The sequence below is a fragment of the Rhamphochromis longiceps genome, linkage group LG8, assembly GCF_057381845.1.
Source record: "Rhamphochromis longiceps isolate RC_006_pf linkage group LG8, R_longiceps_female_GT1.1, whole genome shotgun sequence".
NCBI lineage: Eukaryota > Metazoa > Chordata > Actinopteri > Cichliformes > Cichlidae > Rhamphochromis > Rhamphochromis longiceps.
Window position 1 is genome coordinate 9,498,071 of NC_140564.1, and position 13,289 is coordinate 9,511,359.

At 39.1% G+C, this 13,289-nt stretch overlaps 2 protein-coding genes across 2 annotated transcripts in view; both read right to left on the reverse strand.

The window, feature by feature from the left end:
• LOC146663066 (putative uncharacterized protein MYH16) overlaps positions 1-3,632 on the reverse strand; it is a 59,901-nt gene extending 56,269 nt beyond the window's left edge. The window contains exon 1 of the mRNA XM_085415666.1: positions 3,465-3,632. Within this exon, the coding sequence (XP_085271792.1) occupies positions 3,465-3,548 (84 nt within the window). The 5' untranslated portion in view covers positions 3,549-3,632. The remainder of the gene's footprint in view (positions 1-3,464) is intronic.
• A 5,981-nt stretch (positions 3,633-9,613) lies between these two features.
• On the reverse strand, positions 9,614-13,289 carry pts (6-pyruvoyltetrahydropterin synthase). Its single transcript, XM_085415200.1, has 6 exons — positions 13,162-13,289; positions 12,182-12,261; positions 12,079-12,101; positions 11,926-11,982; positions 11,417-11,487; positions 9,614-11,321 (listed from the first exon to the last, which is right to left on the reverse strand). Exons 1-6 carry the CDS (start codon positions 13,251-13,253, stop codon positions 11,198-11,200), a joined length of 447 nt encoding a protein of 148 aa, XP_085271326.1. The 5' UTR covers positions 13,254-13,289; the 3' UTR covers positions 9,614-11,197.

Below are 13,289 nucleotides of genomic sequence, written 5' to 3' on the forward strand. Positions count from 1 at the left end.
ACTAATACATAAAAGTAATACATAGATGAATAATGATGATGAGTTATGATGCGTAATCATGGGAACAAGCGGGTTTACAAACAGGAGCAGCTGATTAGCATTAGAAAAGCTGAAATAATACCTCAACTGAAGCCAATTGTACTAAATGCACTAAATGTGCACTGTTACAAGAATATTTTTCTTTCTATTGTTTTCTATTATTTTAAGTTAAGCAGGACAAAGTTCTTTTAAAGAAAGATTTACTTATATTCTCAAAAGTTAAGCATGACAGGCTTCTGTTTAAGAAAGAGACCTGTTTTACTGTGTTAATGTTGTCATTTTGAGCTAAAAATAAATGGCTAAATGATCATTTGTTTCACATGTGTTCATATCACAAAGAATAGAATATGCATCTACTTAAATCAACTTCAAGTCAAATGGTTAAAAAAATAATTTCACACACAAAAAAAGAGCTAGAAAATTCACCACACTGGGAAGGGTGAAGACAACTGGGTCGCCCGGCCCTGGCCACGAGGTGTCCCTTATTTATTTTTCAGGGAGTTGGCAACCCTAGTTACCACCAATAGTTACCATGCCTGTGTGTTATCCCTGTTAATATTCACATTACTCAAGTAGGCAACAGCCAAACTATTTCAGGAAAAAAGTAATAAAATCATCATGCAAACTCTGGATCATGCTTTGAAGCTTTGAAAGCTGCTTAGTTAATGCTCAGTTTTAATTGAACACCTTTGCACAGGCAGGTGCTAAATGCAAAGAAAAATCCTGTCACTTATTGAAGCATAAAGAGTCAAAGACTAACAGAGTGTGAGCTTGGACAGAAGGATGCAAGTGATAGTCGGTTTACTTTCAAGCCTTTGGAAAAAAAGAACTAATTCTAAATTTTGGGTAAAGTCGGCATTTGAAGATCATTTTGATCTTTTTTAATATTAAAACCTCAGCAGAGATGTCCGTCACCTTTAATGTTTAAGTCTAATCATTCATCACTAATATCCATAAAAAAAGAAATTAATATCTTTTATATTTGCATATGTAGGTGCAAAACAAAACTTCAGGAATTATAAAGTTAGTCTTCAAAATGTGCCTGAGCAAAAGTCATTGCTGGGAGGTTCTTAGTAGCAATGCGTTAAAACTAGTAATACAGTCCCTAGTGAGATCATAATTAAGAACCAGTTAACTTGTAAGTATGGCAAACTGCAATGCCACTAACAACCACTAAATAGCCAGCTCTTAATATGTTTTTGTTTTACTATAGTGAGCCTTAATGACTAATTTCAGGCTGTTCAATGAATGTGCACATTAAATCATTCCTCTGTTAATAAAACGTAAAGGTTTGTGTGATAATGGCCCATTATTTAGTAGAAAAAATCATTAAAGTTAGTTTTTCTAGTAAGCTAAAGGTAATAGCACAGTGTGTAAATGGAAAAGATCCTAACAGACAGTGAGGACTGGGATTAATCACATCTGTCTTTATACATGTGTGTCTGACAAGAGATAAAACACATGACGTATATCTAAGTTTTACTCAGAGCGACTTTGATGAATGCACTTTATTCTTTCTTTCATCTGCAGTGCTACTGACCACTGCAGTATACAGGTCAGACTGTGACTGCAGACCCAGAGCTTAAGCAAAAACCTGTAGCTCTAAAGCTCAGTGATACTTAATGCACATCTACTGTGTTTGGGTGCTTCTTATCCAGGTGTGTGTCGTCCTTGAATTGTTAGCTTATTGCTGCAAACAGAGCATTTCTGGACAGTAAACAATCCTCAGCATCCAAATTGCTCCCAGATAAATGGACCACAGAGCGAAGCCTGGCCTCTGGCTGAACTCTGGATCCAGGTCGCGGAGGGAGGTACAGCAAGCCTTTGATCAGCGAAGCACCTCATAGCTCACTTACACTCATGTGGTCAACTGACTGCAGGTCAGGTCCAATAATACCAGCTTATAAATTATATCAGTGATATGACTGTCATCATGTAGTTACACTGAAGTTCTGCTCTTTTCTTTGTGAGTTATTGTCCCGATAAGGTTGATTTGAAATACCTTACATTATTGGACCGCATAACGGTTGGATGGATTATAGACAACACTGACTGTAGTTACCTTGAAGTGTGTAGACCTAAACATAACATTATCTGAGGATCAGTGGGATTCCTTTCAATTTAGGAGGAAACGCACACAAAGAAACAAAGTATCCCGTCTGAGCCGCATGACCCACATGCACCATCATCAAAGAAGAAAACCACCGAGCTTTTTGTGTCTTTGCTGACAGACCCAGCTGCTACATGTGAAACTACTGAGAGAGACAGGAACCAGCCAGCTGAAAGAGCCACCATGGTCTAGGTCACAGAGTTGTATATCATCCGTGATGGGCAAGTTACATAAAAATGGTAATCAGTTACTCTGCAGTAGCCATCATCAAAAGTACAGCCTTACATTACTTCATATCATTTGACTATCTTTTAATATCCACACACGCCATAGATAGTATACATTAATATAAAGGTGCACAACATGACAGCTCCCCAAAAGAGGTCAAACATCTTGTGATGCTCCCCTACTGGCAGGCTGCAGTACATGCCCCCGCTGTCACATTTAATACTTTGTTTTACTTGGCTGATAGTGACCTACAGCTGTTTTCATGTGATCAGGCAGGGGATCAATAGGGTCCACGGCCCTCTTAGGGACACTCCCAATAGGGCTTAAAAATCTGGGACTCTCCATAAACTGAGAGGTGAAACAGACACTTTTCTTTCTCAGCTCCATAGACTACCATGATCTTCACAGACACTTTGTTTTACTGTTTTTCATTATTGATATCATTTAATATTAGTAATTAATTCCATAAAGAATGATGTCAGTGAGTTTAAGGGGAACTCTGGAGTTGCTACCTGGCTCCAGTTCAGTAGTTTGGAGTTGTATTGATCTCCTCATAAAACTCTTTGCTTTAAATCTTCAAATCTTCCAATGTTTTCTAAGTGGTTGTAATTGATCCTTCAGCAGTACCTTAAATCAGTGAGCAAGCAAATGAAACTCCCTGTTTTAGTCTCCTCAGGCTTTCTGATGCTTGTCTGTGTTTGCATTCCACTGAAATGTATGTGTGAGCTTGTGAGAAGAAGAGGAAAAACTACACATTTAGCTACTCACAGCTTAAACTTTAAGAATGATACTAATCCTGAAACATGGAAAATCTTAAAGTAAATTAAAAAAAACTTGAAAAGCACATACACTATGTGTCACAAATGATCCTATACACTCTGATGCCCCCTGCTGAATGAAGGACCCTCTTTTCTAGAGGTGTGGGCCTGGAACAAGGAAGAGCCCTGCATCATGGTGGAAGAAAGTGCCAGAAAGAAAACTAACCGGGAGAGATTAAATAACACAAAGTCTGCAAAAAATGAATAAGCAAAGATTAAGTGAAGAAGGAAAACATGTAGTGCCAGAGAAAAAGAGGCATTTTTCTTACATGTGCCAGGGGTCTGTTGTGGAGAGCAATGGTGGGTCTATACTGGTGGAAGTCAGTCTGGATCACACACACTCTCTTTTCCATCCTCACAGCTCACAGACGCACATGCTGTCTTCACCCAAGCAGGTTCTGGGTAGATAGTGAAGAATGTGTGTGTGCTCTCTTGAAGCTGTGGGAGTGTGTGTGAGAGTGCTATGCATGCTACCTGACCCTGAGGGAGGGAGGGAGGGAGGGAGGAAGGGAGGGAGATGACGAGCAAGCAAAAAACAAGCTTGAACACCCCCACGCCGCTCTAAACCCTGATTCCACACATGCACACATTTCTCCTCTTTGCTCAAAGCGACGCCACCTTCTGACAAAGGCATAACAAAAGAAGACAGACTGGCAGCTTTTACCGCAACAATGTAGCACACACATACTACAGAGTGGCTCATTTGCAACCAAACTGTGTTGTGCATGTGACATTATTATTTTCTGTTTTTAAAATAACAAATACTGAATTTTAATGGTGAAAAAAACCCATGCCAGAAGTTGTAAATTAAAGTTGTAACAATACCATGAAAAAGCAGCGTCACATTGTAAGGAATGCATGCACAATGCTTTTTGTATTTTTTGGATTATTGCAGGAAAAAAGTTAAAAGTAAAAATTTCTGGTACCCACACAAGTAATTCACAAACTTCAGGCTATGACTGAACTTACACTAGCATTTCATATTCTCATTTATCTGCTAATTGGAAGTCTCTAGGACCTGCAATAGCTTCATAATTCATGCATATATTTTATTATTACTTATTTATTAATTAAACTACTTTAATAACTTAATAAATACCCCCTGTGTATTTTTGTGTGTGTGTCATTTGCTGGATAAAGATCTGTTGCACCTATTGGCTGGAGGCAGGAGGAAATCATGCACAAAATGATATGTTTACCTTGCAACACAGGGAAAATGACAGCAGTGGGTAATTTATCTTGTTTCATCTTGTGGGCATGAAAAGAACAGATCCCCGAAGTTTTTAATCAAGCTGGCAGGGAAACTTGGGATTTTTTAGAGGCTTATTGTCTATTGTTTGGCTTATGGCTTGACTCACAGTCAAGTGGATGTCAGCATGCATGCAAAGCTCAAGAAATTGATCCTGTGCTCATAAAAAAATATACTTTATGTCACAGTGAATTTATTTTTTACCTTTATAAAGAGTAAAAAGTCACATTTCTGTTTGTTTTTACATTTATATTAGTGGAAATACTAATATATTCTGACTGAATCCAACAACAATGTGTAATGACAAGCCTGAAGACAATGATCATTAACTCTTGAGCTCTGCTAAGCTAAAGATTTTAGCATCTTCCAGCTTGTTTGGTTTATATGGTGCTCAACTTTGTCTAACTCATGCTTCCAACTTTACCTGCTCCAAATGATTGGTTCTGGATGTGTTTATTCAGTGAATAGTACAGTATTTTCCCCTGAGGGTGGCTGGCTACCCTTAGAGATAGGGTGAAGAGTTCAGTCATTCCAGGGGGGCTCAGAGTAGAGCCGCTATTCCTCCACATCAAAAAGAGTCAGGTTAGGTGTTCAGGCCATATCCTATCATAAAGAGGCTATCAGGATAGACCCAGAGCACACTGGTGAGATTATATCTCTTGGCTGTCCAGGGAATGCCTCGGAGTTGACTCACTGTTCAATTCTTCCAACCAGCATTTGACTGACCAAGTTCAGCAACATGGCGTTTGCATTTTGGAGAAAAGCATGGTAACACGTTTGTGGTGGGTGGAAATTCCTCTCTGTTTATTTCTGTCTTAAGTCAGTCTCTATTGCATATGCAGACAGGGACATTTGTGGGACCATACATTACGCTTTAGCTGACAACTTGTAGGTTTGCTGCTTCTCAAATGAGGCAAATGGCTTCCTGTGTCCGAGATTAAGAAATTTTAAAGATGACAATATGGGCATTATATTGTCTAGTTATTAATTCTTCATTTATCCAAATTTCACTTCCAAGAGAGACCTGGCATCATGGCAGTAAACGTCAAAACAGATTTAGCATTTAACAAGATCATACATTACCGTGACAAGGAAGAAAGACTTTTCTATGTGCAGGATGATCCAAGATGACTCAAGCAACAACTCATTGTTTTTCTGCAACTATCGTGCTAACTAGCTAGCTACCTTTTCTCAAGCAAAGTTCCACAAAGAAGCACAAATATTTGATGAGCACAAACTATTTTTAACCAATTTTATAGAAAAAGGAGTAGGAAATACTCTTTTTACATGTTTTCATTCATGTCCCATTTTGACAAACCGTGGTTTTCCAATGTCAAAATGTGATAAACATCTTTGAGGTATGTACAAGATTCCTAGTCTCCTAGTGGTAAGGAAAGAGACTGGTGCAAGTAAACAATTAGTATGTGGTTGAGTTAGAAATGTTTAGTGTTTTGCTGAATGGTGTTTCAGAAGCTTTTCTTTTACAACAGTTTGCTACACATTCGACACATTTATCACATTCACTGAGATCTAAATTGTTAAATATCACTTATCAAATAAAACAAACCTTCTACTGACTGTTTGCAGGAATCCGCCTTGGATTTACATAACTTCACTACATAATGAGGAAGTGAGACAGCCTGTTGTAAGGGCGGCTGTAGCTCAGGAAGTTGGGCAGGTTATCTACTATTTGGAAGGTTGGTGGTTTGATCCTTGGCGGCTCCGGTCTGCATGCCAAATATCATTGGGCAAGAGATGCATACATGTGAACGGCAGATCGAGTTCAGCAGAAAAAAGTGATTGTGTGAACGAGGCAAGTTGTATAAAGTGCCTTAAAGTCTCACCGGTAGAGTAGAAAAGTGCCACATAAGCACCAGGCCATTTGCTATTACCTAAGCGTTCTGATCCAAAGCTTTTAGATGAGCACTTGTTTGTGTTGTGCTGTGTTGTTGAGCTAATCTGTCGCAGAGATTAAAGAGTATAAATAAGAGCTGTTTCGGAAAGATGTAGTAAGATGCACAGCCAAACAAGTGAAAGTCTACTACCTGAACATCACAGCACCAAAAAATATGTTAAATCCATGCTAACACACTGTGAGCTTTGCACATTTATCTTTATTTACATTTGCAAAGATAATTAGGGGATGTAATCCGACTCAACTGCCTTACTTTGGGCTAAGTTCATAAATAAATAAGGCACACAGTTGCTTGTGTTTAAACAGAAAAGCAAAGAGGGCCTTAAAATGTAGCAAAAAATACTTTTCCATGAAACAGGAGGATAATCACTAGCTTTACCTGTTAATTGCAGTAATCCAGCTGCACTCTATGACATGTAATTATAGTTTGATTTGTTCTGTATCTACCCACTTGCTATAAAAGAAGCAGGTTCTTATTCCAGGCTTTTTGACAGATCTCAGATCAGCGAGTGCTTACTGGAATCAAGAAAAGAGGTGAAGTACAAAAGGCTGAGTCTGATCTGGAATCAGAGTAAAGAGGTGGCACTTCTGCTCTTAAAGTCTTGCTCTGGTTTGTTTATAGCAGGTCATCTGCCTGTGCATGACGCATGTTTATGGAATTTTATTAATTAAAGGTTTGAGTCGGCTGCTGAATCTTGACACAAAGATTACAACTCTGGCAGGGAAACAAGAAGAGGCCCCTTGTTTTAAACTGTGTCTGTTCATCCAGAGACACTTCACACATTTTGTGGTCTCAGTTCACAAACACAATAAAGGGATCAGACTAGAAACCATTAAAGTGGGACACTGGATTTAATCTGTGTGGGTAAATGTGTGTTGCACATGGAAACAGATTTAGTGCACAAAATCACAGGAACCACAGGATACAGCTAGCCTGGCTCCATTCAAAGCTTTTAACATTAAGTAATAGTGATAGTCAATTTATAAAGGATTGTTACTATTGGTGTCGATGGGTACGATCACCGTGTAGTATTAGCATTTTGGTCGCCACCATGTAAAGTAAGTAAGTAAAGTAAAATTTTATTTGTATAGCACCTTTCAAGACAAAAATCACAAAGTGCTTCGCAGAAAAACGAAAACATAAAAGCAGAAATCAACCAAAAGCAAGTTTAAAAACATGGGTTTTTAGCTGTTTTTTAAATGAAACCACTGAGTCCACAGATCTCAGGCTTAAAGGAAGGGAGCTCCAGAGTCTGGGGGCTACAGCTACAAACGCTCTATCGCCTTTCGTTTTCAGCCTTGTATGTTGGACGACCAGCAAGCCCTGATCACATGACCTCAGGGACCTGCTGGGGATGTATTGATGTAAAAGATCTCTGATATAGGTTGGTGCTTGTCCATGCAGAGCCCTGAATGTCAAAGTCAAAATCTTGAAGTGGATTCTGAATTTTATGGGGAGCCGGTGCAACTGGATCCGCAGGTGTAACGTGGGAGGATTTAGAAGATTTGGTCAGAAGCTTTGCGGCAGCGTCCTGAACAACTTGCAAATGACCCACAGAGGCTTTACTTAAACAAGTGAACAAAGAATTGCAATAATCCAAACGAGATGAAACAAATGCATGGATGACCATTTCTAGTTCTGAGCGTGAAACAACAGGACTCAGCTTAGCAATATTTTTTAAATGATAAAAACAGGAGCAAACCAATAAATTTGCATGAGTGTCCAAAGTCAGAGCTGAGTCAAAAGTTACACCAAGGTTCCTGAAGGTTGTTGGCTTTTTGGAGCCTGAAGTTAGCGTATCTGAATAGAGGGTTGAGTGTTAAAAGGTCAAACTACTTTGTACACCCACCGTTGTCACTTCTGTTTTTTAATATGAAAACCTGAGACGAGGTGTTTATGGTACGATGTTCTTCGTGAGACAAAGCTGGTTTAATGTGATCGTAGCTCAGCAGATGATGCAACAGATCAGAGGAAATTAATTCTGTACTGTCCTTTAGTCACTTTACAGCTTAACCTCTCTCTGCTTTGAAGGCCAGCCATCCCCAACCTTTTTTGCACCACGGTTCTTGTCCGACAATATTTTCATGGACCGGCCTTTAAGGTGCCACGGATAAATACAACAAGACCAAACCAAAAAAAAAGAAAATGTATTCATAACTAGTGCTGTCAGTGTCAATCTCGTTAAAATGACATTAACGCCATAACTGCATTAACGCAGCAAATCTCCGTTAGCAAGTTAGCGCAGATCAACCCGTGCGTGGGGCTGCATGGTGACGGCGTCAACGCGTTAGCGTGGTTAGCTCATTAACGCATTAGCGCCGTGCACGCACGGTCGATCCAACTTCTTTTCTTCTTCTCAGAATACTGGGGGAAAAAAAATAAAAAATTGTGGCCCTAATCGTCTTCCGTATCCGTAGATTTTAGTCTATGGCCTGTCAAATTTTAAAAATATTTATGGTTAATGAGTTTCAAAATGTGTAGAAAAACTTAATACGGGTTCATATTTATAACATTAACTTTCTTTCCTCCCTTTTTGCTTCTTCCATTTGACTTTTCATGTTTTTGGGGAAAAAAAGGACAAACCAGAGCACACACAACATTCACCCTAATATTTCCTCCTGCAAGGCCTGAACTACCAGGCTGCTTTCTTTTGCAACTATGCTTCCAGAAATGTTGGAAAGCCCACACAGAAGATTTCATTTACATCCTGGCTTATCTGGACCCTATACACATTCAGTAAATTTCATATAACTGTACATATTTCTGTTTCAAATTGTTTTAGAGTCCAGCATTTTTGTAAACAGGATCACTTAAAAAAAAAAAAAAAAATGCCTGATACAGTAGTGCTGAATGTCACCTATACTTTTACTACTTCTTTCAAGGCTACAAACCTCAATTCACATTGTTCCACATTCTTGGATTTTTAAGCAATATAAAAATAAAAAGCATCAGCTTTAAAAGGTCATTTAGGAGTCTGACCTATTACTCTCCTCAATAACATTCTCAAAGTCACCAAAATGTGGTGTCCTATTGAATCCTGACATCCTGGAGTAACAAATTAAAAAAGACTGAGCACATCAAATCAAAGAAACAGTGCATGGTCTCAATTTCTGCTGGTAGGTTGACTGATGGCTTTAAATTTATGACTTACTCATAATAGCAACTATATAAAGTTAGGAGATCAGACAAGCTGACGGCACCTCAATCCTCTGATCCTCAGGGATCAGATGGGATCTAAAAAAGACAAGACACTCAGGTTTGAACAAACAGTTATCTTTTTCACACCAGCAAAAAGTCGTCCTTGTTAATATTTTAGCTGCCTGAAGCTATGATTCACAAACCAAATCTGAAAGCTCTCTGCATCCAAATATGAAGCATTAACATTACACAGCAACATATAGCATATATGCATTTTTAATTTCCATGCCTTTGATCTGAGACAACTTAAAAGTTCACAAACGTTACTTGAAACCGGTGACTTGGTGTGACTTTTGCAGGTATGTAAATAAAGACAATCCAGGTTTTATGACAATAATGCTGTTTGAGATGAAAGGACAGCAACCACTTTCATTTTGGTAAGTTTTGTGGGAGCAGAAAATATGAGCTCATATCACCCCTCCCCAACCTTTTGTGGTAAACTTATTATCCCGGTGCAAATGTGCCATAGCCTCTAAGAAATGTGCAGCTCTTTACTGACATCAAGTGGTTAAAATGACAGATGTGTACCTTCTTATAAATATTCAAATTTAAATATTCAGTACTTGGTCAAGTCTCCTTTAGCAGGAATTACTGCGTCGTTGTGGTTCGTTATGGCGAGCTGCCATCAGCTCTTTCTGCATCTTTTTGTTTGGGGCCTTTTCGTCGTCACAATACTCCATGGGGATGGGGTTCAGGTCAGGTGAGGCAGTTGGCCAGTTCCATACAGTATTAATGTGGTCAGCGAACCATTTGGTCCTGCAGTAGTTTTAGCATTGCAGCCAGATACTGATTACTTTTGTTCAGCTGGATTCACTATCACACAGATGCACACATGAAGAGCTCTCAAAGCTCCTACTAAGCTGCTGTGTTGACTTTGGACTTCACAAAACAGAAGATCAACCACTGCCAACAGCTACCGATGACTTTACAGACTGTGGAAACAGATTTCCAACATCTTGAATTCTGTACCTCTTGACTCAAACCCTTCATCTGAAAATAAAATCCAAGCTCTACTCATCTGAAAAAGTTGGGTCTAATCCGAGCTGAGAGGGATGATTTTATTCCACTAGATGTCACTGTTGGACTGAGAACATCTTATTAGGCTGTTCACAACTTATTTTCATATAAATGCCAAATGACATGTAAATATCAGACTTCTGATAATTTAACCATTTGTTAATACTAGCATGAAACACAGAATGCTTCTGATTGGTCAGGTCTGCTTCACCGGTATTACTTTTGAATTTGGTTCATTAAATTTCTCCATCCTCTGGAGGGAGGTCAGACCTCCTCTTGTGTAAACCATGTCTAACGAGGCCCAAAACCACCAGAGAGAACCAATTTTTATTTAATTGAATTCAGTCTACAATGTTTTACAGTTTATTTTCTAACCACATTTTTCAGGCTTCTGTTCTCTCCTTTACGGCAAATTTTCCTCAAAATGATGAGATCATAAATAGGATTCTGTTTACAAGAATATACATGGCAGTATCTATGAAATCTTTGCTGTGCAAAAGGAACAACGTCTAAAAGACTTTCAAACTACGTGTGACCAGAGTGAAGTCAGTCCGTAAACAATTAGCCTAAAATAAGTAGAAAGGAATGGCACTTTAGGGCTACTAAACCAAACACTGCTTCACTACTCTCCTCGATACACAACCACGTTCTTGTCGGTCTCATGAATCTTGATCTCATAGAGCAGGCCGGGCGGGAGAACCTTCACCATGTTGTCCCAGATGTAAACAGCCACGTTCTCTGTTGTGCTACGTGGGCAGATGAAAAAGTTTCAGTGAGGAAAATAAATAAATAAAATAAATCTGTAATAAGACCGGTGACAATAGCCTGAAAGGGTACACACCTGACAACAGTAGTAAAATATGGAACATCCTTATCCAGGTTTTTATGGTCCAGTGGAATCATGATTACTTCCTGCAGGGGAAGCACTGGTTTTAATTTAAAATGTTTCAATATACTGTACACCAACTGGGCAGTTAGTTACCAACTTCACAGTTTGTTCCATACAAAGCTAATGTATGTCATCCTAAATGTTCTGTGTAAAACTAACAAATGCCAATTTTAGTCTGCATGTTGTAGAAGTAGTGCACAAACCAACTTAACATAATAAAAACTGTCTATAAACGGTTAATATTTACAACAGTTAAAACCTCAGAAAACTATACAATAATAATTTTAATTAGCACATAAGTAATTGAGTTATTTACTGTCAAATTGTTAATAAAAACTGAAAAATTAAATTAATCTTTGCATCCAAAACAGCTTTTATCAAGCTAAACAGTCCAAAACAAGTCTGTTTTTTTGAGTAAAAATTAGCCAGTTTTTAAATTCCATTAAGGGAAAAAAAGTTACCTCAATACATTTCTTCAAGTCAGTCAGATTCATGACCATACCAGTTTTAGCATCAATCTGAAAACATATACAGAAAACACACTTGTTCCTGAAACAGGTTTTCCTATTTATTACTAGGGTGACATGGATTCCTCACATAAATGTTGCAGATACCTTTCCACGCACGGTTACCTCCACTGTGGAGAGAAACGAGAGTGATGAATGAAGAGCATTACACTCCTAATATAGTTCGTTTAAGGGAAGGAGTGTGACAAACCTTTGTAGTTGTGTCCGTGACCGTTGGGATTGTTGCACTTTCCGTACACTTCTTTATTCTCCTCATCACTCAGGTGAATGCTGAATGAGATGTGAAGGAATAGTCAGGAAAGCCTTTTGGCCAAGATAGTCAAAAGCTCTTTAATGTGCATTTCTAACAGTCATGTAGTATAAAGAGATGACAAAAAGTATTTTGATTTTTAACAGTGTAACTGCCACATTATGTAGGTGTATACCAGGTAATGTGTTATTGCTTAACAACAACAGAATTGTACACCAAACAATATAGTAAAAGACATTTATTAGCACAGCATAAACTGTTGATCTAGATCAGGGCCCGAGGGTTTTAGATCTCACCCTGGGTCAACACACCTGAATCAAATGATTAGTTCATTCCCAGGCCTCTGTAGAACTTCAAAACATGTTGAGATAATTTAGCCATTTAAATCAGCTGGACACATCTAAAACCTGCAGGACACCGGCCCTCGAGGCCTGGAGTTTTGACACCTGTGATCTAGATCTAATTAAGTCGTCTCCAATTAATCTTTGGATAGGCTCGTTTTCGACAGCGCCCACTGCACGTAAATGCAGCATGAGTGGATATTCACGCGAATCTTTCTCTGAGTTTAAGCAGAATGTGGCAAGCAACAAACGCTTTAATCCGCTAAAGAGCAAGAACACGGGTGTCAGTGACTTCCCCCTGCTCCAAACAATCCACATCACACTTATTCAGTATCCTAATCATCGCGCTTCACTTCTCCACGATCCTCCATCCACGACACACGGGATTTTACTCGCTCTTGTAAAAACACACTTCAGTACACGTCAAACGCAAACCCTGCGCCACCAGGTGAAAGCTACTTTCATTCGGCGCACTTCTGTGTGAGTGCTTTAAGAAGGTGTTTGAAATAAACCCGCTTTCGGGACGACTCTCTATCAGCCCGCTCCCTCCCTAACGGAGGAGGGATGGAGGCGATGTACCTGTGAAGACGGTGACAAGCGCCGAAGCTCTCGATTCTGCTTATGTATCCGATGCGCTCCGCTGTGCTACTCTGAGCAGATGACCCTGCCATGATGTCACGGCACAAACACAAAGGGGGCGGCTTATA

What these genes read in the sequence shown, in the direction of transcription:
- pts (XM_085415200.1), bottom strand. Translation starts at nt 13,253, where the DNA reads ATGGCAGGGTCATCTGCTCAGAGTAGCACAGCGGAGCGCATCGGATAC. An exon ending in GCTTGTCACCGTCTTCACAG is followed by an intron (nt 12,262 to 13,161) that starts GTACATCGCCTC and finishes CATCTCATTCAG; the next exon opens with CATTCACCTGAGTGATGAGG. An exon ending in TATTTTACTACTGTTGTCAG is followed by an intron (nt 11,322 to 11,416) that starts GTGTGTACCCTT and finishes CTGCCCACGTAG; the next exon opens with CACAACAGAGAACGTGGCTG.